At 41.0% G+C, this 25,031-nt stretch overlaps 1 protein-coding gene across 1 annotated transcript; it reads right to left on the bottom strand.

Moving 5' to 3' along the window:
* Positions 1 to 68: 68 nt before the first annotated feature.
* On the bottom strand, positions 69 to 25,031 carry dennd4a (DENN/MADD domain containing 4A). Its single transcript, XM_059335975.1, has 31 exons — positions 24,738 to 25,031; positions 19,846 to 20,177; positions 19,397 to 19,643; positions 19,230 to 19,299; positions 18,935 to 19,104; positions 17,839 to 18,077; positions 17,672 to 17,738; positions 17,446 to 17,504; positions 17,202 to 17,346; positions 16,697 to 16,872; positions 16,242 to 16,342; positions 14,992 to 15,210; positions 14,333 to 14,478; positions 13,847 to 13,867; positions 12,113 to 12,246; positions 11,603 to 11,735; positions 11,172 to 11,378; positions 10,954 to 11,082; positions 10,693 to 10,837; positions 9,136 to 9,258; positions 7,946 to 8,056; positions 6,943 to 7,017; positions 6,012 to 6,853; positions 5,708 to 5,924; positions 5,015 to 5,106; positions 4,736 to 4,911; positions 4,116 to 4,479; positions 2,816 to 2,933; positions 2,374 to 2,536; positions 2,214 to 2,278; positions 69 to 1,405 (listed from the first exon to the last, which is right to left on the bottom strand). Exons 2-31 carry the CDS (start codon positions 20,154 to 20,156, stop codon positions 1,269 to 1,271), a joined length of 5,202 nt encoding a protein of 1,733 aa, XP_059191958.1. The 5' UTR covers positions 20,157 to 20,177; positions 24,738 to 25,031; the 3' UTR covers positions 69 to 1,268.

Here is a 25,031-nt window from a genome sequence, read left to right as displayed (position 1 = left end):
GCTGTTGTCCTTTAAACCTTTGACATTACCATGTTTTAATATGCTCAGTGCAAAGAAACATGCATCACCATCTGCTCAGAGATTCAAAATGTCCTTTTTTTTTTTTTTTTAGCTCTGTATGTCATATTAAACAGTGCACTGTTGTCCAAATGTCTTAAATTGGCATCTACATCTTACAGCAAAGACCAAAAGGAAATATACAAAATAGCAGAATCAAACATTTGTACATTTTTATAGATCCATTACGGTGTGAATAAATTAATTTCTTTATCAAAACAAATTGTGATTAAAACAACAGAAACATTTATTTTCAGGGGTTTTTTTCAAAGTATTGATCTACTATTAGTTTGATTGTACTTTTCTTAAGGAAATCTATCCTTCGTGGTCCCATACAACACACAAATCCTTACGTTAAAAATGTATTGCTTAAAAAACTGTAAAATAAATCATAGAAGTACTATTCCCTTTTGGGTTATTTTGGTACATTGTACAAAAATGATAAATGAATAAACTGTGCATATACAGTAATTGAGTACTCCTTTGATTTAGAAATAATATGTTTATATATTTTTTTTACGTTACCTTTAGTTTAGTGTATTGAGGCATATGAGCATGGCCCTGCTGTGTGTACAGAGTGCAGATGAGGAAGAGTTTCTTTGCTTTTGTTAACTGCATGTAATGGAATTATTAAACAGCGCAGTAAGTCCTGCAGCTACCAAATAAAAAGTCACTTAAGCGTAGGCTGCTGGGCCACAGCGTTACGTAAATGAGAATGAATGGCAAGAGCTCTTCTCGCCAAAGTGCTTTGTAAAAACACAAATGTCTAAAAGCGAGTACTTATTATACAAACACTCAACAACAGTCTTAACAAGGTCACCAGGACCACTTCTGAATGTCGACAATGTGATCATAGACTTACTTTTACATACTTTCTCACAGCTTCAACAGAAACAAAGTCATAAAATAGACTGTATAATAACTGTACAAACATGTGAATATAGATATACTGAAAATACAGTGGATTTTTAAATATTTACAAACACAAGGCCATCCCTCCATGCCTCTCAGCTCTAACAGTATACAAGAAATCATGGCAGTTGCTTTACATTAAGTGTCATTTTCACATTGTGCTTAAGAGCTCTGTGCTCCAGTCAGGTGAGCTGGTCCTGAGTCTGAGGAGCAGTCCGGGGGGTGGGGGGGGGGGGGTAAAAAAACAGCAGCAGTGACTGTGAAGGAAAAATATAATGGGACAAAAGAAGAGAAGTAGTTTACAGATTGGGCTCCCCAAATGTCCTCCTGCACTCCATGACCCCTGCTCCGGGCGACCGGTCACAGTTGTGTGTCAGTTTAACCTGGTTGGGGGTGAGGCGATCATAGGCCAACTTGTACTCCCGGTCAAAAGCATCTGCAAGGAGGTTATGGTTAGTTAACAACGTAGACGTAGTCAATTCATCCATCAGTCTGGGATAGCATGTATTTGACAAAGCCTAACAATAACAGTTCTAGTGTCCGTCTGTACAAGTAAAAAGACTAGTCTACAGAAATGCAGGGTCATTGTTCCCAGGGTCCTTTTCATCATCTCATTCAACAGCTCTATATGCCACATAATAGGAACTTTGGTTTAGAATAGAGCACTAAAATCATGACCATGATCACGAGGTCTTAATCTAGATAAGGTTTCTAGATATAGTTCCCCCAAATAATTGCAGCCCACTAAAATAAAATTAATTAAGAATAAATAAATAAATAACTTTTATGAGACTGAAGTAATTGAAAATTAAAAATAAAATAAAAAAATGGAAAAAAATGAATTTAAATTGAAAAATAAAAGAAAAAAACGTAGAAAACAGGGTTAGAAAATAGGCCGAGGGCCAGGTTTAATCACTATATCTAAACAGGTTAAGGTTGGGAAAGAGGTCAAAGGTCAGACTAAGGTAAGATAGGTTCAGGTTTAAGGGTAAGCAATTAACTGAATAATATTTATAAAATATTTTAACTTAAAACAGGTTAAATTTGACCCAAACACATGATGAGTCTGAGAATTATAGGACCCTTTGAACAGAAATATGTTCCCCAAAGTGTACTACATAATGCATATAATTGATATCTGTGGCAAATTTCATGGCAATACATTTAAAGTTGTTGACATATTTCAGTCTGAACCAAAGTGGTGGACTGAGTTATAGAAACAAGATATGATGATTTAGACTTACTGATATTAATGTTGTTCTTTCCCAAAGCCACCAGAGCGAGGTACAATAAATCTCGGTAGAGGCTCCTTTTTGAGAGAAAAAAAGAAAAAGAAGACAATTAGACTTTCCATTAATTTTATCTTTTGCACACGGCTTGACCCTGAACTCTTTCTGTCCTTACCTCTGTCTTTTAAAACCCAGCTCTGGCCCCAGCAGCTGGATGATCTGGCTCATAGGCTGATATACATCACTCTTCTTTATGCTCCTCACAAAACCCTGCAGCAGCTCCACAGTGAAGAGCTGACCTTCTTCACACAGCCCAGAGCGAACCAGGGAGTTTGCACCTGCAAGGAAAAGGAGATAAAAGTCACCCTGATCAAAGGCTCATTTATTTCCATCATTCAAAATCAATTCTGAAAGCATAGCACTGGTAAGGGCAGCATTACTAATAGGAGTCTTGCACTGAATTATGCATGATGTTCTAGTTACTTCATATGCATTATTTAATTTACATGTACATATCTGACCTTGATTAATCTTGCCAGCAGAAATATTACTGAAAATAATTTCACCTTTTAAAACACATTATATCTGTCTGTAAAAGTGCAACTTTAGTGACTTACAGTGTGTGTTCCACAAGACATAGCAGGGCTGAACTTTGTCTTTGTGCAGCTTCAGGTTGTCCCACATAATCCTCACAAGCACCTGCTTACTGTCCTCGGATGACACGTTCTGAGAGGTCTGCAAGGGATGAAATGTGGAAGATTAATTCTTAACTCTCTATGTTACAGCCCTTAAAGGTAGAATTGTAATATTGTATTTAAAAAAAGTATTTGGTAAAAAATTACTTGATAGATAAAGAGGCGTTCCCAGTGAAAATTGGTATTGTCTTTGTGCTGCTTTCTTGCATTTCTCTGTTTTGTCTTTTTTTAAACTACCACTAGGTGTCACCAGAGTTGGAATCTTTTTAACCATACATATAGGAGGTTTGAAGGAATAGTTAGACATTGTGGGAAATACATTCTGTTTTTGTCAGAGAATTAGATAAGGAGAACAATACTTATATTGGCTTAATATACATGTTAAAGTGGTATCAATATTTGCATTTAAGGCTAATGTGTAGGATTTTTCCATTGAGGTTTGTAAACATAAGATATAAAGTTGGCCTCTCCTCCCTGGTTTAACGAAATCTAATTAGCTAAGGAGTTCATTGATGTTCAGTCTAGCCAGCTAATAGGCATAATGTTTGTGTCCAGACAGGATATACGTCAAAAGTGATGATTGAGAGGGATCAGTCTTGTTTGAGACAGAGATTAAGCTTGTGATATGTTATAGTATTCAAATTCTATTCTTTTTTTTGTCATTTTTGAGTTATAATATTTTGAGTTAGATTATTAAGTAAACAAATTGCACTGAATTAGTACATATTTTGATATCAGTTAAGAGTCTGGAACAAGCTGTTTTGTTGAAAATTGAGTACTGTCGCTTTAAGAGGTTGCATTTTTACGCATTTTGCTTTGTAAAAACCTTTTGAACTGAGAAGGCAGTGGAGCCAAGACAAGCTGTGGAGTCACACGGTTTTCATACTGTGTCCTGTCCTGTTTAGTTTATCATATCCAGCAGGATTCTGTGGATTTACCTTGTGACACATGAAGAACAAATGTTTTTCTAACTCTATAGCTGACGTCGAGTGGATTTATAAACTATCTCAGTGGGACATGTGCAGCTGTAACCATGAGCTTAGTTGCCTTCTGCAGTAACAAGTATATTTTTTAGTAGAACCCTATTCATTATGCCTTAAATTCATGACAACAAAGTGAAAAAGCATATTTTCGAAAAATGTCAAACTAAAGCCTTTATGGTTAATCTGTGAATCTGCACACAGCTATATGTGGGTGAGTTGACTGAAACCTGCATGTTTACCTGGTCTCCATCGCTACAGTGCTGGGAGGCCAGGATAAGAGCCGGCAGGTTGCTCGGCAGCTCCAGCCTTTTGAAGTACCACACGAGGTTCCAGAAGACGATGGGGTGTTGGTCGACAACGCTCGGGGAGGAGATGGCCTGGTCGCCCTCATTTACCAGCAGGCTCTCCAGCTCCTTCCACAGAACCAGAGGGCTCAGGTAGGGCACTGTCACCGGAGCTGCCCCCATACTCCCGCTGCTCTCCTGATCCTGGGGGGGAGCTGCAGATGACTCAGCTGCACAGTCTGCAGCAGACAATTTGGCTTCGGGATTGAGAGTCGCCGACGTGACCTCCTCTGTAACAGGATTACCTTCCTTAGAAGACCTGAGGGGAGACACAATGAGGATCTGTTTAAAGAGGCCGCAGGGATAAAAGATTTTGTGTCTGGGTGTGTACGTGCATGCTTTTGTGTCAGTGATTTTCGGAAAAAGTTCCATCTGGCAAAACACATTAAACCTCTTATCATGAGACAATTCAGTGTGAAATAATTAAAGCATTTGATTAACTATTCAAAGCGTTTCTGTACTTTTATGTGAATATATGATGTGAACATATTGGTCTGTGTAGAGGGAGCATTTACCTGCTCTGTGGTCTCAGGTCTCTGATTTCCACATTAAGAAAAGGCAGGAAGGCTGTGCCGCAGAAGGGACACGTGCTGTTGAGGTTGGAGTCATTAGCAGTCCAGCCAGCCATGATCTCCTCGTCATACACCAGACAGTCACACGTCTTACAGAGTGAACAGCTGGACATCAGAACCTACAACAGAAAGAGGAGACACAGTGTAACACTCAATCATGACAGTCTGAGTCAGTCTACAAAGGAATGACTGATAAGGGATTTTTATAACAGCTTGACTTACCTCTATGGTGTAATTAGGAGTGGGTTGGAAGCGGCTGGTGTCAGGGGATGAATCTGGAGTGTGTGGGGTTTTAGACGGAAGTGCCAAACCACCTGGATACGATGGAGAATTATACAATTAGACCCATGAGACGAAACCAAGAATTAACGACTATCAAAGCTAAATATCTAGATTAAATACAGCAAAAGTAGAAAAAGGAAATGAATGTTTTTACTTTATCTGGTCAGGTTAAGTGAATCTGTGTTTCAAACATTAGTGGGTCTGGATGTGTGCACGTGAGTGTGCATGCACGTGTGCATGTTCACGTGTTTATGTTTAGCATAGGGCCTGTGGCTGGGTGCAGACAGCCTACACAGTGAATCAGCCCTCACGCCTGCTGGCCTAGTTTCGCAGAGAACACCCAACGCTATCTATTACTGAGCCCCACTCTTCCTCTAAATTTAGATTGCAAAGAAGTGTTTCGCTGGGAACCAATACAACACTGCATTTAAAACAGAAATTTAACGAGCATGGCTGTAAGCCATGACTTTTTCACTTGACTTTCATAAAGGCCGCCTGCTGCTTTAAATAAATGTGGATTGTGTTGTTCGTCTAAAGCAAACCTTTTTAAGATTCCACGTATCAACTTAAAACCAAAACTACCAGCATTATTTCAACAATATTTGTCACCTAGAGTGATTCAGGGATACGCACCAGAGAAGGAGTTGTGTCTGAACACTTTGCTGGGGGTGCTGGGGCTGCCCAGGTTGCCATGACCCACAACCGGGCTCCTCCTGAGTCGAGAAACGCTGCCATGCTGGGGGGAGGTAAAGCCATCTGGGTCCAGACAGGAGTCATTATCAAGCAGCGAGGAGCAGTCTGCCTCTCCTGAGGTCAGTGAGGATACACTAATGCGGTCACAGTTTGCATCCTGCAGGAGAGGAGGAAGAAATAGGTCGTTTTATCACTTGCTGTAATATTGGGAATATAAGACAGGGGTAAAGGCTGCACTACCAACCTGAGTTAATGAAGTCTGGGAGGACAGACGAGAGTAGAGGCGGCTGGCCTTCTCAGCCACGCCTTTCCCTGCTGATATGACGCTGCTCTTGAAGATGTCCAGAGTCGGGGTGAACAACGAGTCCATGGAAAATGATGAGGAGGAGGGAGTTGGTGAGGAGGGGGAGACCAAGGAGGAAGGCCTCTCTCTATCTTTGGCACAGACACCCAGAGGAAGAGATGGCGACGGCCTGAGCCTGTCCTTGGATTTCACAGGCAGTGGGAGGTGTGTATTGGAGCGGACCAAGGTGGAGGGTAGTGGGGAGGTGTGAGGAGACGAGGTGGCGCGAAACAAAGGACTTGAGGGGTTCTGGAGGTCCATACTGGGTGTGCGGCTGCTCAGAGGGCTGTTGCCATTATTCATGTACATCTCAATCTCCTCAGCGAGGTCGCGGCGGGCAGTGGCCGTGCTGTTCTCCTGATCACACTCTTGTAACGCATCGGTCGCCATCATGGACAGGGGATCGAACCCCCTCTCAATATCTGTTCTCCTCACAGTCCCAGCACTGCAGCTGACACTCCTCTCTATGGACACATCTGGCCTCTCCACTGCTCCGCTGCAGCTGACACGTCTCTCCACCAGAGGTTTCTGTTTATCAGTCTCTGTCTCCTCTTCTTTGACCTCGTGCAGTCTGTCAGCAGCTAGGTGATGCTGCTTTGTTGAGCCGAGGTGAGGGACGGTGATTCTTAGATTTCCTTGTCCACCGGACAAGTCCAGAGATTTTGGCCTCTCTGTCTTTGGCAAAACTCCACAAAGAATGGAGTCACTAGATGGACTGGAAACTATCCTGTTGCCATTTCCTCCTGTGACGAAAACATAAGTGGCAGGATTCAGCTCCAATACAGTGAGACCATCGCAGCTTCTTGATGTTCTTTTTTATAAATAAACTTACCTGCACTGACATCTGTTGAACTGCAGTTTCTTGTGGAAGGAGAGATGCTGCTGATTGGAATCTCAATCTCAGGTGCTGGAGATTTAAATGATATCAAATTGTTAAAGAGATCACTAAAATATATTTTGTATGCAATAAGTGAATCCATCAAATTCTCTAAAATATTGTAATACATTTTTATTTAAGGCTGCAGCTGAAGATGATATTTATTATCAATTTATTTCCTGATTGTTTTCTCAAATAATCAATTGTTGTCAATTATTTGGTCTATGTCAAAAAATAGTGAAAAAGTCTTTAAATGTCTTGTTTTGTCAGTCCAAACCTCAAATATATCAATTTAATGGCATTTTCGGCAAACACAATTAGGAGAATCGAAGATAAAAACAGATTGCAATTGTTTTTCTGTCAACCAACTAATGAATCAGTCGATTAATTGTTGCAGCTCTCATTGCATTCATGCAAAAACTGCCTTTAATATAGAAAATCCTAAATTGCTAGAGGGCTGACATTTATGTTAGCATAAAGTTATTGCAGTGGGGTGAAGAAGGGTAAAACTCGCAGCTGCATGGTATGTTAAGGGACTGTCATTAATCTTAAAATAAGGCTGTCTTGTATTTTATCCCATAAAATTAAGTAAGCAATTAAAGCCCTGATGAAACTCCCACACCAATTAGTGAGGACTGTTGATCACGAAGCCAAGAACAGAGATTATATTAAACACGGCGTGTTGTTATAAGCATCTAAATTCAAGACAAATCCTGTCATGCAAACAATCACCTGCTTATATAACATGTTCATCCATCAACAGAATCTGTTTCTCGAAAAACATCTAAATATAACAGCAAATGGACGGGTGGAGAATACAGTACACCCACACTGCCATATGATAGCCCAGCTTTTAAAGAGAGAGCATTTGTTTTGGTGCCAGTAAGCAGTGATTCACTCCTGTAGAAATGGTAGTTAAGTGTCAAAGATTAGAGATAGAAACTAATCCATAACTCACTGGACTGCATCGGCCCTTTTTCTTCCACCGGTGGTGTGTTGTCACTCTCTCTGCTGCACATCCTCTCCTCCTCTTTAGAGAGTGAATCGTAGCCTTGGTCTGATTGTCCACCTGAAAAAAGATAAGAGGCTTTACTCTTCTGAAAAACAGAGATTTTGTTGTATTTTTCTCCCTTTCTTACTTTTTTTCTTTCAGAAAGAGCTGAGTGAATCAGAAACCGGCTATTTAGTCTCCGCGGATTGCTTTATAAGTGACAACTGATCTGAGAGTTTTTCTTCAACCGAGCGCAGTGTCATTCCCTACAGCTTACAGCACACAACACTCCCAGAATAGAAAAGCAGGAGCAGCAAGAGAGGAATAGAGTCTTTGAAAACTTGCATCATTTTCACAAGGTCAAACTGCAGGAAAAACTGCAAACCTTTACTGTGATTTATGTTATTCTCACAGATTTTCTGCTTTATTCAGTAGTTTGCCTCTGAGGGATAAAAAAAACATGAGACAAGTTGTGAGTTGATGTGCCTTATCCTGCTGATAGACCACTATAGTCCTGTTGTGTCCACTGTCCTTTATCTACAGATCATTAGTCATGGTGTGAAAAAGTCACTAAGGCAAGTCATTTACATTTTTTGTAAATAACTTGCTATCATTTGTCTTTTCTTTTACTAAGGGCAGTTTTTCCATCCTTTTGTGCAGATTATTGTTCCCCATCACTTGTAAAGATTTTATGGATGTGCATGTCTTTTCTGATGATTGCCTAGTTTACATTTCCCAGTATTTCCCATTTGGATCCATTCAGTCAAGAGAATATAATAATCAAATAATTAATACATCAGATTATGGATGTTTCTTCAGTTCAATTCTTAACAAAACATTTTGCCCCAGTTGTATGAACATTCCACTCACTTTTTTTTAATGCCATGTAATGCTTTTATCACCTTTTATAACGTTTGTCACTTCTTGGTCACATTTTAGGTGATTGACATGACCAGAATGTGCAATGACATCAAAACTATTTATTTGAGTGCAGAAATGCTAAATTAAGGTTTATGAAATAATGTGTTTTGGCTACATTTAGGAAGCTAAATTAAATCAAATCAGTGAGTGAAGCTTAGACAGGAAGAGCAGCGGTGACACAGTTACAGGATGAGAAATAGTTCGAGGAAGAGAGAAGCAGAACTGTGGTGTCCTACCTGTACTAAATCCATCATCACTGGAGTCCATTTTAGTGAAGTCAGTGTCGATGGAAGTGCGCTCGGCAGAGTCATTAGCACTGTCCAAACTGCCGTGACTGACTGTGTCGAGATCACTGCCGTCTGAAGTGAGATAACGGAAAAGGGAGAGGATGATTAAAACAAATGACAGAGTACTAGCAGGATTATAAAACCAGAGCCCTGCTGGTTTAAGAGCTCTGTATGAACTATCTCCGAACATTGCTGTAATCGTTATCATCCGCAGGAATGCTTTGAATGCCACATGATGATTGAACAACATAAAAGGGTGCCAGAGCACCAAAGCAGAATCAAGGCTTCACTTTTCTGTCTTATTTTTACCTCAAAGGAGAGAAAAATTAGACACACATTAAATTAAACATTTTTTAGTTCACTAATTGCAAATGAACCAAAGAACTATTCATTGAAGTAAGCTAAGGATCAAACTGCACAACGCAATTAGAGTCAATTTTGAAGTGAATTAAATCAAAATGAACTCACAACAAGAAAAACAAAAACAAGGTAACAGTATATGGTGTAGAGCATGATGCTTTCATTAGAGCCCCTCACACAACATGTCATTATGGTAATGAGAGTGTTTCTGGGCCGTTGTGGGAATTAGGGACTGAAATCAAGAGCAACCTGTGTGCTATGACTGCTGGAGAGGAAAACCCCTTCACTCTGTTTAATTAGTGTCATTAAAGAAATGCGAGTTGGGAACGATATGTGCTGGAAGAGGCCTGGAGTTGGGTTAAACCTTCTTATGAGACCAGGAAAGAAGCCTGGAAGAAACAATTGCTCCCACAGGCTCACTCATTTACATGTCTGGTCATTAGGAACCACAGGAAGTAAGAAGAATTGTGTCCAAGTGAAAGGTAAATACATCACCACAATGCAATCTGAACAACTTCAGATCTGATTAGTGATTTGTTATGAAACAATGACTGCCGATGTGTGATTTAGTATTTGCAGTATTATAGTCATTGTGGGAGTGCATGATATACTGTATCAGTTATCATATGAACATTCGGTAAAGTACTTAAAAATATGTTGTGGCTGATGGGTTGCAGTAATGTGAAAGATTAATGTGTTAGTGTATGAGTGTGTCTTCATTTCTAGCTCTAATCTTTGTGATATATGACTAGCCAGTTTGAAATAAAAAAAAATCTAAGTTGTTATTGTTGCTGTCAGGTATCATGTATCTTTTTTTCATGAATCATTGCTATATGTCTATCCTTGAGGTCTGACCATGGATATTTCAAATATTTAACTGAAGAAAGTATTACAAAGAGCTTGTGATTAAATCTTGAAGCTCCATTGGATCATAAAAACCAACTGCAACAATGTCTAACTCTCTGAGGATTTCTAAAAACTTAGGCAGAAACAGATTTCACCAGATATTTGCAGAAATCTTGCTGATGAAATGAAAAATATCAGTAAGGTTATCAGCCAAAATTAACATGGAAATTAGGGGGTAGCAGATATCAGATATAAGTATATTAATATAGCGCTTTCTTGTTTCTTGGACATTAGAATTACCTGAAAGCTGAGGGTCTCTGTTCGGCGTCTGGTGTTTTCTCCCGGCTTGCTTGAACTGGAGCACACCTAGGACCACGTTCCTCAGCTTCCCCCACAAAAAGTAGCCTCCTCTGGTGGTGGAGGGCCAGGTGCTCTCCAACACCGCCTTCAGCAATGAACATGTACAGTACATGTGGTCACACATTGTCAGACTTAAACTAAATTAAGAGTCTGATTAGCTTGTTTATTGCTTCCGTGTAAGAATGTAAAAAGAGTACTGACCTTGTTGTAGTACCCATATGTGATGGCGTTGGGTTGAACTCCAGCTTTTTTCATCTCAAACAACACCCTGACAGCGAGGACCGGCTGGCTGTACTGTCCACACAGCTGCAGCAACACACGGTAACACACCTGGGACAGAAAACACCAGGATTTAATCATTAATCTACACTACTAAATATAGTTGTTTGATAGTCTGTAAGTGTTATACAGTCCCCCACCTCATCTGGAGCTTGCAGCTTCTTGTCCTGCATCTTCCTCAGCACATCATAAGCTGTACGCAGAGCCCGCACCTTTGAGTGGCAGGTTCCGACAAACCCTGGCAGGCAGATGAACCAGAGACCGTAACAGTGGCGCAGGAGACACTTGGACCACATCTGAGGCATAGATGAATAGGTTTTGGCCATCCTTTGAGCTGATTTGATCTCCTGAGATGAAAAAAAAAAGATCACAAGCAAAGATAATTTATCATCCTCTCGCAACCATATTTGCATTTTGCATTAACATTTATACCCATATTCCTCATTATGTAGAATGTGTGCAGCATGGTTAAACAACAGAAAAAAAACACAGAAAAATATTTCTAGAACTATAAATCATTCAAGGATTGAGTCTACATTTCCAAGAAAATCTCACTTCTCATATGGCTGACCTGTTTAGAGCGCCTAAAGATGGCCGTAGGGCTGGCTGGGCTGCTGTGGCGTGAAGCCATGCCTGCTGATGGAGGATTTGTTCCCTCCAGCGGTTCCAGAAGTTCAGCATTCAGCACAGGGAATGCAGAGTAGCTGCAGAAGGGTTATATATATATTCACTCATATTCACATAAACAGAAATAAACATCAATTCCGCATAAACACTGGCAAGCCAAGTGACGTGCACAATAGGTTGGCTCTGACACCCTGGAAGCTTGAGCACTGACATAAGAATCCAAAAGCGACGTGCTCATGGCTCAAAATAATAACAAAGCCTTAAAGCAGTGACAAAATCCTTCAACAACAGAGGCAATTTACGCTATATATCTCCTTTGGGAGCTGCATTGTGTTCACCCAGTGCCGGGAAGAAGTGCTCTTGAAGTGTGTGTCTGTGTAAGACAGAGTAAAAGAGAGAAACAGCCCGCCTCGCCTTGTATCTATCGTTACGAGATTGATCTGCAGTGTGGTACCTATAGCATAGAGGATGCTCTTCCCCCTGTGGTAGTGGAGGCAGCTCTGGAGGGTTGATGTAGACCGTGTGCTCGCTGCGGTATGATTCATCCAGTTCGATCAGTCTGGTTTCCTCTGGCCGTTCGCTGTCCATCTGGTTTTCAAGGGAAAGACACATTTGTCATTATTCTTCCTTCTGTTCTTCCCTCTTAGCTTTGCTCTGAACACAATGCTATTACTGCCTGGGGGCTCATGGGCATCTCATACTGTATGAGCCCACAGATCAGATCAGATATGAGGGTCAGTGAGGACAAACAGATGTCAGTAATGAGTCAGACTGCATCAGAAACATGGCCCATGCTCCCTCTCCATTTATCTAAAGAGCACTGCCAAGACAGGGGCTTGATCTCTATGACTCCCCCAAGACTAAATGAATCCAGGCTGCAGTGACCTGGACAAAATGGATGCCTTGTTGCTCTAGGGACATGAAACCATTAAACTGTACCACTTTGGCAGCAGTGCTTGATACTAAACTGCCACATTTCCATCAGCTCTGGCTGATCTGCTGTGGAGAAACGTGTTCAAATCTCTCTTGCCTGCCTAAGAACAACAGCAGCGCCGCTCCCTCCTCACTTTGTGTTGCATGGTGAGCTAAGGTAGGTAGATCACTTCTGAATATCTGTCGGGAGATCATAAAAAAGCCTGCTATGCTGATGAGCATTCACTTGGCTTATCTGAATCGATTACCAGCTTATCTCAAACATGAGCTTCACAAAAACGTTAATATTTTTGCAGTGGCTGAATAGCTCCCCAGTGTCGCTGCATTACAGGGTTTGTTCCACTCAGTCGAGTGGATGATTCAGTCAACTAACTCTCACTGACCTATTTGCCCTTGATTCGATTCTGCTCAGTGTTTCTCTGCTTGTTGCCCTTCCTCTTACACCCAATAGGTCTTCCTCAATCACACTCTTTGTCAACCTCAGCAGCACTGACGCTGAATGAATCAATGCTTCCACTTCTCAATAATAACCGCAATGACCGCTCATACAGGAGCTCCCAGGATGTAAATGTGACTTCCTGATTGAACAATTTTGCAAGCACAGAGAGTGTTTTTGGAGGAGAGGTTGATGTTTTGTCTTTTTTTGTGTGCGTGTTACAAAACATGTGTAGGCAGGATGTGTTAATAAAAGCTGTCATATCTCCAAATGACTAACCCTCTCTACGACAATAACAAGGACTAGTCTATAACCTTTGGGATTTCAACAACAAAACTTGTTGACATATAAGGTATATCACATCTTTATCTTCCTGTCATTATATTTCAGAGAGGTTTCTGGAGTTAGTATAGTTAGGATAGTGCACAGTCATCTCAGCGAAAAAAGCAAGCACAAATAATTAATCTCACTGTCTCAGCATCACCACAGCGTATCTACCAGTTCTGCATAATCTCTCTGTGTGGCTCATTCTAATAGCCTGGTTCAATAATGCAGATTGCTGACACACACTGACAGCTAATGCACATCCTCACACGCAAGACCTCTTCTGCACTTTTAGCTCCCCTCCCTTTTCTTTTTACTTTGATTTATTCAGTATACACATGTACGCAAAACAATCTGAGCTGAGTCATGCACTAAGAACAATGAAAAACACTTTTCTTGCATTCATATCTGATTCTACTACAGCTAAACCAGGGGATAAAATTAGCTTCACAAACACAAAAGGTGTAAACTACAACACAAGCTCTGTCAGCTTACCTTGCCTCCAGTTGTGTACAGCTACGAGGCAGCGGCCATGATGACAAACAGAGCAGCAGGAAAGACAAAAGGCAGAAAATCAGAGAAAAGAAGAAGAGGACTGGAATAGAAAAACCCAAAAACAAGACGTAAAAACAAAAGACTAGAAGAACAGGGGATATTATAGATGAGAAAAGCTTAGTGAGAGGCTCAAGAGAGATGTCGGAGTGTTAATTACTCTTTGTTTATTTCTATTAGTTCCTGATATTTGCCTATTAGCTCCTTCAAATTAAACCAAGACCTTAATAAGACATCTTAATTGAGAGGACGGTATGTGATTAATCTTCCCTCTAAATGCCTCCGCTTTGTTTCTTCAACAAGCGGGTGGAGGCCAGATTAAATATTGTTATTGGAGCATTTGTTCCTACACAGCTGAATGATACAATCATTCTGATGAATTGTTTCTGACACTGAAAATCCATAATAAAGATTAGCTGCAAACCTCACCTTATCAACACACTCATCAAAGAAAGCCAGGCTGGCGTCTTTATCACTGACAAAGGAGCACTCCTCGATGAAACGGCTGAACATTTGAGTCTTGGTCATGAGAGAGTAAAACCTCTGGTGGGAGCGGTCTCTACTCTTCAGGAAGCCTATGGAACAAAATTATGTAATGACACACATGACAAACGGGTATTAATATTGGATTATAAAACTGGACATATACTCATTAAGCGGTTTCAGATCGTTTGCGGGGTCAACATAGAGACTTAACCACAATTTACAGGAAATGAATACTGCGGTATGAAACAATTTGTTCTGCGCTGCTCTGCTTGCATAAGAGCACACAGATGTGTGTGTGTGTCTGTGTCTGTGTGTGTGTGTGTGTGTGTGTGTGGGGGGGGGGGGGGGGGGGGGGGGGAGCATTGTGCTATTAATCATTGCAGCTCCTCTGATTTGTCATCTAAGCCTAATTTCCACTGAGGCTTAAGCTAAATCACTAGAGTCATTACTGCGATGATTTAGGACAGACCTTGATGCAGCAGCACTGAGGCCTTAACCCTGTTACCTTTTACTGCACTCATTCACGTATAGGCACGGCAACAATGGCTTGTCAGCATGTTTTCCTGACTGCATGCAGTATAAAGTTGCAGACTGAAGCGTACCTTGGATGTCAAAGAGAGAGGTGGCGTCGGTAGTCTTCTCAGAGGGGGCTTGGGTGATGGGCAGCAGGTAGGAGCGGTAGCCTCGCAGGATGGCTGCCATGAAGCGCAGGAAGGCCTCCTGGATCTCCAGCTCCAGAGTCTGGAGGCTCTTCCCACCGTTGAGCTCGCTGTCCGTTACTGTGTGCTCCATTTGCACATCTTCACGGTTCAGTTGACCACCTGAGAGCACACCAGTAGATAATTTAGTACAAATAAGGACATAAACAACATGGCAACAAAAAACTCGGGCTGTCTTTGACTAGAGACGGTCTTGGTCCACAAACTCTATTCTGATTAGTTGATTAGACCTACAGATCTATAAAACTGGCTTTCTCTACAAAGTGTTATGCAATTTTTACATGTTTTCCTTGGATGTGCTCATAAATGTCTTGGAAATCAGTAATTCGGCATGAAAATAAGCAATAAACGGACTAATCAACAGAAGACACCAAAACCAAAACAACCGATTTGCTGACTAAAAAACTAAGATTAGTCGGTTATTCTCCAGGGGCCATGAATGTCAGTACAGCATGTAAACTGTAGACCAAAATGGAGGACTGAACAACACTGCCATAGAGCCACAGCTAGTAAATGCATCCTAAAACAATGTTATAAACAACTTTTAGTATGCAATTACATTCTGGGTGGGGTTTTGTATGTTTTTAGTATCACTTGCTAAAAATAGACCACCTGACATTACATTTTTATATTTTCAGTTCAGCCAAAATGAAGAGTGATAGCAGAGAACATCAAAGGTAAATGTTAATCTGTTGCAATCAAAGAGCCTCTCTACAGCCTGGGATTCATTTTGCATCGATGTTTAATCATCCCAAAGAAAAAAATCCATGGCAGAGGAGGCAGATATTTCTGTTCTTACTGCAGACAGACCATAATAGACTGTAATATATTCAGCCACATGATATGCTGAAATTTGAGAAAAAGGGCCAACGCAATTCTGGGAATCACAGTAAATGACTAATCTATGTATATGTAGATGAGGCAGGTTGAACAGCAGTCGATAAAGACTAAATTACACTTCATATCTCCTGGGATGCCCTAAACATCATAAGTTGGTTTCACATAACAGTGTAAGCATCCAATGAGTTTTCCCGTAAAATTGACCGTGCAGGCTGACTCAACAGACTGAAGTAGTCAACCTAAATTATTCATGAAACCACATATAAAATGACACAGCATCAGACTGGACTCACCCTCAGTGAGCTGCTGATAGAGCTTATTCAGGGTATTCAGAAGATGTTTACAGGCTCTCCTGGGCAGGATTTTCCATGTTAGGGCCTTCTTGTCATCTTTTCTGAAAGCACATATGGTTTACATTACACGGGAGTCAAGACAGCCAAGAAACATTGCAAAAAGATATAGGGTGGGAGACAGATACGCTGACATGAGCTATGACAATTTAATCTCTTGCAAAACAGGTTTTGAGTTATTGTGGGAGACCAACGGATGTACTTTTGTGTACAGTAAAGTAAACATTCCAGCTTGTAATATTACATAAGATGTTCTCACTGACAGATACCGATAACCTGGGGAAGAACTTTTACCTTCAGACCTATAAAAACTTAAACCAAGAGAAGATTATTTTTGGCTGGGTGTCTTAATGTTGTGGTGATCTATCACAGAGCGGTCGCGGTTAGAGGTCACTTACTGGGAGATGGTGTTGGTGTCCAGATCCACACAGCTGATGTCAGCAGGGGGCACGTAAAGATCAAAGTATCGGGAGTCAACACCCACGATGAAAGGACACGGTGCACTGAGCACACCAGCCAGCGCCAGCGGGCAAAGAGGGATGTAGGGACATGGCCAGTGGAAGGGGAAGATCATCTGAAAGGAGGATCAATATATTATATATTATGATCAATATATACACTGAGAGATTTCGACAGGGGGCTAGTCAGAAATATTTTATTTTCCTCCTCTTTTTTTTTATGAGAACTTCATATGCATGTCTTTGAAGACTGTTTTTCAGAGGTAATTGCTGTTCATCAGTAATACCACAGGGTCTTCTTTGATGTGATTATGGGTAGCTCATTGGCTCCGCAGCTCTGCCTCTTACTTCATCCACCATTGTAGCTATAATCACATTAAAGACCACCCTCTTTATTGGTATTATCAGGAAAATTGAAAAGAAAAGAAAAGAACAAAAGACTTACAGACACAAGGGCCTCTGTAACGCTGGTGAGCACAGCTGGACGCAGGGAATGAACCAGGATCTTGTGCTCTGTGACAGCCAGTACCAGCAGAGTAGCTGCGTTCTTCGGGCCCAGGTTCAGTAGTAATGTGGAGAGGCTCCCACCACTAGACACATAAATAAAACAAATTGTTCCAGATTAAGGCTGAGGCAAATACAGTTTGTCTCTATGTTAAAATTAGACATTTTTCTTGATGTTTCTCTACCTGAGAGGCAGTGGAGAGGACACAGGTTGGCTCAGTATCAGGCTGTCGTGTGGAGACAGCTGTGAAGACACACAGGAGAGTGTTAGAGAGCATTAGAGCTTCAGTGGGTGGAGGATTTAGCTTGTGACTAAAACATGTTTAGAGACATTTATGTCAGAGCAAATAAAGTAGGCATACCTAACTGATGTCATTACTTAACTCATCAAATTCCACATTTTAAACTCACCTGCACGAGGATGCGTGGTCTCTGAGTGGAGGGGAAGGGCACATTTTGCATGAAGTGAGAGATGTGCCTGTGTGTAAAAAAAGAAAAAAAAGAATAGACCTGAATCTTTGAACCAGAGTGGCCGATATACATCAACAAAGACAATGAATGTGTAAAAGTTTGCTCACTTTTCAATAGGCAGGGCATGTGGTCCAGAGATTGAGTATCGGTAGAGGAAAGTGAGAAAGCTCCTAAAGGAGTGGAAGAAAGGCCAGTGTGAGAGCAGACAGATGCTTTTGTTGTTGTAAACACTCCTGGTCCCATCAGATACGAGATCAGAGCTTGGCAGGCCGAGCTGTGAGCGCTGACGCTCAGACAGGTTCTCCTCTGAGTAAGGCTCATAGAACTGGATGGCTGCTCCATACACCTGCAAGCAAAAGGATCACAATATGAGTGTGATGATCCGCATAATGAATATCCAGAACATGCACAAGCACACTCACAGAAAGACTTGTTAACATCCTGGTGCGAACTTTACAAAGACACAAACCACAGGAGTCAGGCGTCCTTTGTAATAACTTATTCAGGTAAGCCGTTTTGACGCCCCCCACTAAAGAATTATCATCATAATAAATCTGCTAAATCACACTCAGTCCTTTGAAGTTGTTCCTCCCAAATAAATGAACAAATAATCCCAGGCATGAAATGCCAGGAGACTAGTCTGCAGACTAGAGGTTGCAGTGAAGGAGTGAGCACTGAGGCATTCAGCATTTAAAACTTATGCACCAGCTCGAGTGGTGCATGAGCTATCCATTATTCAAAAGATGAGCTGCAAAAAAAAATCTTTTTATGCTGCATTGCTTTCAAAGACTTGTGGCCCTTTAGTATTCGGAACATAGCCTGAAGACCATTTTTGATTCCAGTCAGAATTTAGAAGTTGATTAAGATTGTCTGGTATTCTTAGAAAAACTACTGCAGTTCATCAACAAACTAATCTTAAGGGATACTAATGCACAGGGAGAGACAGAAGGGAGAGATAAAGATGGAGAGGCTGGCTGAAATTAAGCAATTAGGGGAGAATTTATGTATTTAACAGCAGAAAACTGATGCCAACTTTGGGGGAACTGCCTAATTAACGATGATGTAAACGAAACTCAGCAGGACTGTGAAGAGAGAGCTTGTTTCTTTGGCAAAATCAGTATGCCTGTTTGTAGGTAAGTTATTATGAATATTATGACTATTTATAATGCTAATGTACACTTTAAGTACAGGATGGGGTTTTACCTTCTCTCCGGAGGCACCCGTCAGTACAAATGTGGAAAAAACAGGCAGGGAGTGTTTGGTGTGAGCTGGCCAGCACTCGACCGTTGCCCCCATGGGCAGGCAGAACATAGGCACGGACTCAGGCAGTGGGAAGGACTCATAGTCCTCTTCAGGGTACCTACACAGCAGACCTGGACACAAATACACATAACACAGTCAAAGAACAGGCTCATAAATAAAACTGACATTTCCTAAATCGGATTACTTGAGCAGTCTGAATTTTAAACCATATTAGAAATTCTGCACGGCACTTTACCTGCTTTGTATGCGATTGTGTTTGCTTTAGCCAGAGACTTCTTATAACAAAGGTAGACTGAGGATCCCCACTGGAATATGAGAAAAGACATAACAGATCAATCAAAACCTGCAGTCTTTGTACAGACACAGTAGAGATATAAATGTGTTCTTGGAGCTCTGTCCCACCATGCTGCTGTTGAGGTTCTTGTCCACCTTGCAGAAGGTGTGAGGGGGCGTCTCCCCCTTCCCGGGGATGATGATGCAGACATCAGTGACAGCCAGAGAAGTGTGGGGCTGGCTCTTCGGTGCGCGGCGGTAGGTGATGTAGATGCGTTGGGATGACGAGCCGCTGATGTTTGCAGGGCGACCTGAGGGCGTGGTCTGGACGATGTGACATCCAGCTTTCAGTTTCTCTTTCCACTCATACAGAACCCTGAAATACAAGTCAGGTCAGACTTTTTCTATGATTCTTCTGAGACATTCTTAAAAGAAATATTACTGGAGTGCTTTGATATTCATTGAAGAGATGTCAGACTAGAGGATGTGTTTAAGAGCAGATTATAGTGACCCAAGGAAGAGAAGTGATTAGTGGTGCTGGGTGAGCAAAGGGTCAGTGACGGAGGATTACTGCTTACCCAAGATCTGTCAGTGGAGGCTTATCTCTGCCTCGCTTGAAGCACAAGAATATCTGCGGGCCCCGGAGGCTGGCTCCGTTGAGCTCTGCAGAGAGGCCTGAGGGAGTGCTTTCAATGCAGGTGAACCCGGGGGGTATCTCTTCACCCAGGGAGCGTATTACAACAGCAACGTCGGTGATGGGGGCTTTTGGTTTCACAGACTTGGGGCCGGCATCATCAAAGTGGAGCTCCTCCTCCAGAGGCTTGGACGAGTCAGTGAGGCCGGCAACGACAAAGTAGTCAGCTACACGAGGCCCTTTATCCTCCATCATTTCCCATGCCCACACTGTGGGCTGAAAGAGAAGTGGAGAGAGGAGGAGGGTTTTCATTATGCATTTTAATCATATTGCTAGCTGTAGTTTATCTTTTTTAAAAAAAGAGAGAGAGAAAATGGGTTTTGTAATCAGGAACCTAGCCGAGAAGACTAGACTGGCTAAAACTGCATCACCTTTAAAATTACTCTCTGAGAACACTATTAATTCTCTAACTGCTCCAATTGTTGCATTAAACACAAGAAAAGAGATTCCAGGCAGCATGTAAAATGGACAAAACCTACACTACAAATGCATACCATGTTGAAGAAACAACAGAATATAATGAGAGCATCTGGAAGCATTTAGCGTGCATTCCTGTCTGCAAAAATACCATATTTCAACAAGAAATATGGGAGGGCTTAAGACCAATGACCTTGCTATATGCCATGACCGATTATGTAAAATAAAACACATGCCTTTGCAGAAAAAAAAGGAAAAGAAAGAAAAATATGCAGAAAGGAAAAGTACCACAACTATAACGGGGCATTGGGAAACGGCCAAAGTGCAACAAAAAGCTTTTTTGGCGCTCTTTGCGAGGTAATATTCAGACGACATATATTCTGTGCTCAACAATGTCGTGAAAGAGAAAGGAATAGACAGCCTGTGAGTCAGCTTTATAACAATGCATTGAGCCCTGGAAGCCCTAGAAGCCCTGGAAGCCCTCTCAGCGCTGGGCCAGCTTATTGTGCTTCAGCTGAAGAGCCTGTTTTATCTCTCTCAGCAGTTCCTCCACACTCACTAGCAAACTGATAAACAGCTGCCTATTATTTCCCCCACTGGGATGTGAAGGAGTTAGCATAAAGTTATTCCCCTCCTCTGCACTGAATGTGTCACTGCTAGGAACCATGAGCACACAAGAAGCTACGACCATATCACACCCACTTAGGACTTTGGCTTTCACTGGCTTTAGAGCTAATGGATCTGTGTGCTGTTCCCCCCGTGTGGCCGAGTGACAGGACAGAAAGCTAAGCGCTGCTTACAGGCTTAGGTCGTGAAACTCACCACGAACATGAAAACATGGAAAAGGGAAGATAATCTATAGTAGCAAGCACATTTCTGAGCCTACTAGAAACCACAAGAGAGTCCAAAATATTTTACCAGCAAAATGCAGGCATATATATTTCCTGTTTCATAAGCCTGTTGAATCTGTGCATCAGCGAGAGTTGTCTTTAAAAATTCTGACTCATCATCACAAGGTTGGTTATGGTCTTGCAGTGTTATGGCCAACAAGTGTTGATGAGTGTTTTCACTGATTAGCTGACGGCTGTTTTGATGTGAGTTATTTATGTTCTGCAGTGTTGAGCCTTGTAGGTATATTCAATGACTCAGCATGCAAAACTGCAAAAAGTTTTTCCTTCAATAATGGATTTATACATATACATTTATACATTCCAGGCAACATATCAATCTTATATCAATATCATGATATGAGACTATATCCTCTTCAATTTGGATATTAAAATAAGGTAGAAGTGTTGTTGTTTCCTGGTTTTAAGGGCTTTTAAGATTATAGTAAAGTGATATAATTTTCCTGACTTACCAAACTGTTCTAGCTGTTCTATTATTTACCCACTTAGTCATTATATTCACATTACTGATCAATATTTATCTGATTTGAGTCAAAACTGATTTTTGATGAGATCGAGTATTTATGAGCTGTCCAATTGACCCCTGCAAAACAAAGAAGTTCAAGAATTGACATGCCTTCAAGGTGTCATTATTTTCATGATTGATGCACATTTTAAATGGCTTCTTGCACCTAATCTCTTGAACGTGTTGCTCCACTGGTTCCACTTTTCTAGCACTTTGACAAGTAGTGCAAAAGCAGTTTAACTGAGCAGACTAAATGAATAATTTCCACATTCTTTTAGCCTGCAAAAGAAGAAAGTTTTTTCTTTGTGAGATGGAATAAATTATCATAGAGCCTTTATGACAGCAGATAATGTCTGCAAATATACCAAATCTCTCAAACAGACTGAAGATCAAGGTGCATATTTTCATTATAATGTATGATCAATTTGGTTCCATTTAAGAAAGTGAAAGGTCAACATCTTTCTGCTCAGTAGCTTCACCTCTTCTTTAATATCACAAAACTCTTATGCCACTCTTGAAAATACCTGCTGCAAAATATACAGCTGATGGCATGGCAGATGTGTCGTATAATACTTGAAAGGTTCAGGATTAAATATAGATGTAATCTCCAGTTCCAACTACGACTGCAGCACATCCACTGACTGCGTCTATTCCTCCCCCTCAACAGGATGCAGAGGCCTAAAATTATATCTAATCCTCGCCATAGCAACAACATTAAAACCGAACGCTGAACTGAGAGACTGAACATTTCTCTCTCTGATGATGAAACAAGCCAGGAACATTGTTCTGGTTAAATACAAGCCAGCTAATGGGCTGTGTCGACTCGCTGGCATCGATGTATTCTGTTCAGGAAGTCTCTGATACAATACAATGAACAGATATACTCTGAATATAAAAATTAACAGCTATAGCAACAGTTTTTTTTGTCTTTTTTATCTCATATTTTCCCATGTTATTGGCCTTTTTTGTTGTTCTGGTCAGGTGGTTATTACATACTCACCTCTGACTGAACAAACCTGTCCACATTTTCTACTTTTTTTCTCCAAACAATGTGATTTTGTGAGTTTAACTTTGTTTTCCATTTGTGTCTATGGTGTAGACTGCACTATATTACAAAGTGACTAGCCTTTCCTGTGATGTGTTGTGTGCTTTGTGTTGTTGTTTGTACACAGTATTGTATCCCTTTGATAGTTCAGTCCATCAATAATCCTTTGAGACCATCTTTCGTGCCAAAAATAAAACTGACTAGAGCAGACTTGATTTTTCAATTTTCCACATAATTTTCCTCTCTCTTCCTGCTACCTCACTTTTTATTGGCAATCCTATGTTAGCCCACGACTGGAAGTGAGTCACCCTGGTCTCCCCAGAAACTGCAATCTTTTCATTCACCACAGTTTTCTTCATAAAAGCAGCACAAATAAGGACAGAGCGGATTTCCTCTTCTTGCTAGAACACAAGCCAACTTCCCTATTCGCATTCACTATTGTTTTTATGAGTCACATCCAACTGTCAGCTTTGCAGAAATGACAGATTGACAGTCATTTGTTTACCACTTGAGCCATAATGGCCCAAACAGTTTAATTTCACCCTCGAGAAGCAACAAACATTTTACCCACAATGTTTGAGCATCACACTTCATATTCTGTATCTGCTCGAACCACTGATTCATTTGTAATATTGCAATATGGCTGCTGTGGTTGCATCATTGATTAAATATTTTAAAAAATATATGAATCACTTTAAATCATTTTCCTTTTACTTCAACACCACACTGGATCAGTTTGTCAAGATGCAAGGATTTATCAGGTAAAACAGACTCTGTTTTTGACAAAACTACAAATAATAACATGTTATTTCTTTAAAGCTTGTGTACATTAAAATACAATTTCAAAATGCTGACTAGAATTAGATTAAATTCAATATGAGAGTTGTTATAATAGGAGTCTTTCTATCCATGCATTTCGTGCAAGGAACATTATTTTTCCTACATTTCCCCCCAAAAAGTCGTGCAGGGTTTTGACATCAAACCTTCAAAAATAATTGACTCTCTCACTACACTGCATGTGGAATAAAAGCCTTTTGACTTTTGCTTTGAGCATCACAGTGTAGTTGTAATGATGGCCCAAGAGACTAAGGCAGCGGCTGCTGGTCAGTCTCTGGCTGTGCAGGGATTAGAGGGCTGTGTTAACAGCAGGAGGGCAGGGAGGATGGGCAGTCTGATCTGCGGAGGGAACCACCACAACATTTCACTCAGCATCTGTTCCCTCTTAGCCATGAAGACAACCCTCACCCTCATCAGCCATTTGCATTCCTTATGTTTGACAGGGGGGACCCTGGCTGCCTGATGAGGAAACCACACACGCCCAAGATAAACAGAGCATGAAGATGAAGGAGAAATACCCTCAGGTGGTGCTGGAAAAAACACTAAAGAACACTGTGTGATATTCCTGCAACGCCTGCATTTTGTTCATTTGTGATATTTATTTGGCTTCAAAATGGTCCACTGAAAAACACAACTGAGCATAGCGACCACAATACTACAGAGGGGTTTTCTCATATGCCCACATCACAAGAAGCCATCTTATGGAGCATCTACACGGGATGCAATAGAATCAACCTCCATATGACTTCTTTACTTAACCAATGAGCGCACTGTAAATATAGTGAACACACGGGCTGCGATGCTCACTATAAAGCATTAAATTGTTATTGCAAAGCATATAGATAGACGCCAGTAATATAATATATTGACCGTGTCGGTCAATTGTCCGATTCAACCATCCAACATCAAAATAATAAATAAAAGGATCGCGTTTGAAACGCCAACACATAACATCACAAATTAGATCACAAAATGTTCAAATTTAAACATGTTAAACACGTAAATTATAAAGACTGTTTGGGCGTCGTTTGTTTTTATTCTCAATAAAAGAAGCATCTACTTACATCACGACTGAAAGATGATGTGTTGAATATGAGTCGAAACAAAACCCAGATATCTGTTGATGAGAAATATTATTCCTCCGTCTTCGCTCCCTGAAATTTTTTTTTTATCCCTTTCTAAATTGGGTATCATTAAAAAAATAATAATTCACAGTGGGATGGACGAATCCGAACAGCCTGTGTAGTCCTGAGCAGCGCTTTATCCAGACCTGCGCGGCTCACGTGACTGATTACAACCCTCGCTGACGTCACTGATGACACTGCTGGCAGCTGTGACAGAAGAACAACGTCTGAAGC

This window comes from Centropristis striata, chromosome 6, assembly GCF_030273125.1.
Source record: "Centropristis striata isolate RG_2023a ecotype Rhode Island chromosome 6, C.striata_1.0, whole genome shotgun sequence".
Lineage (NCBI taxonomy): Eukaryota > Metazoa > Chordata > Actinopteri > Perciformes > Serranidae > Centropristis > Centropristis striata.
This window is presented reverse-complemented; position numbering and strand designations above follow the sequence as displayed.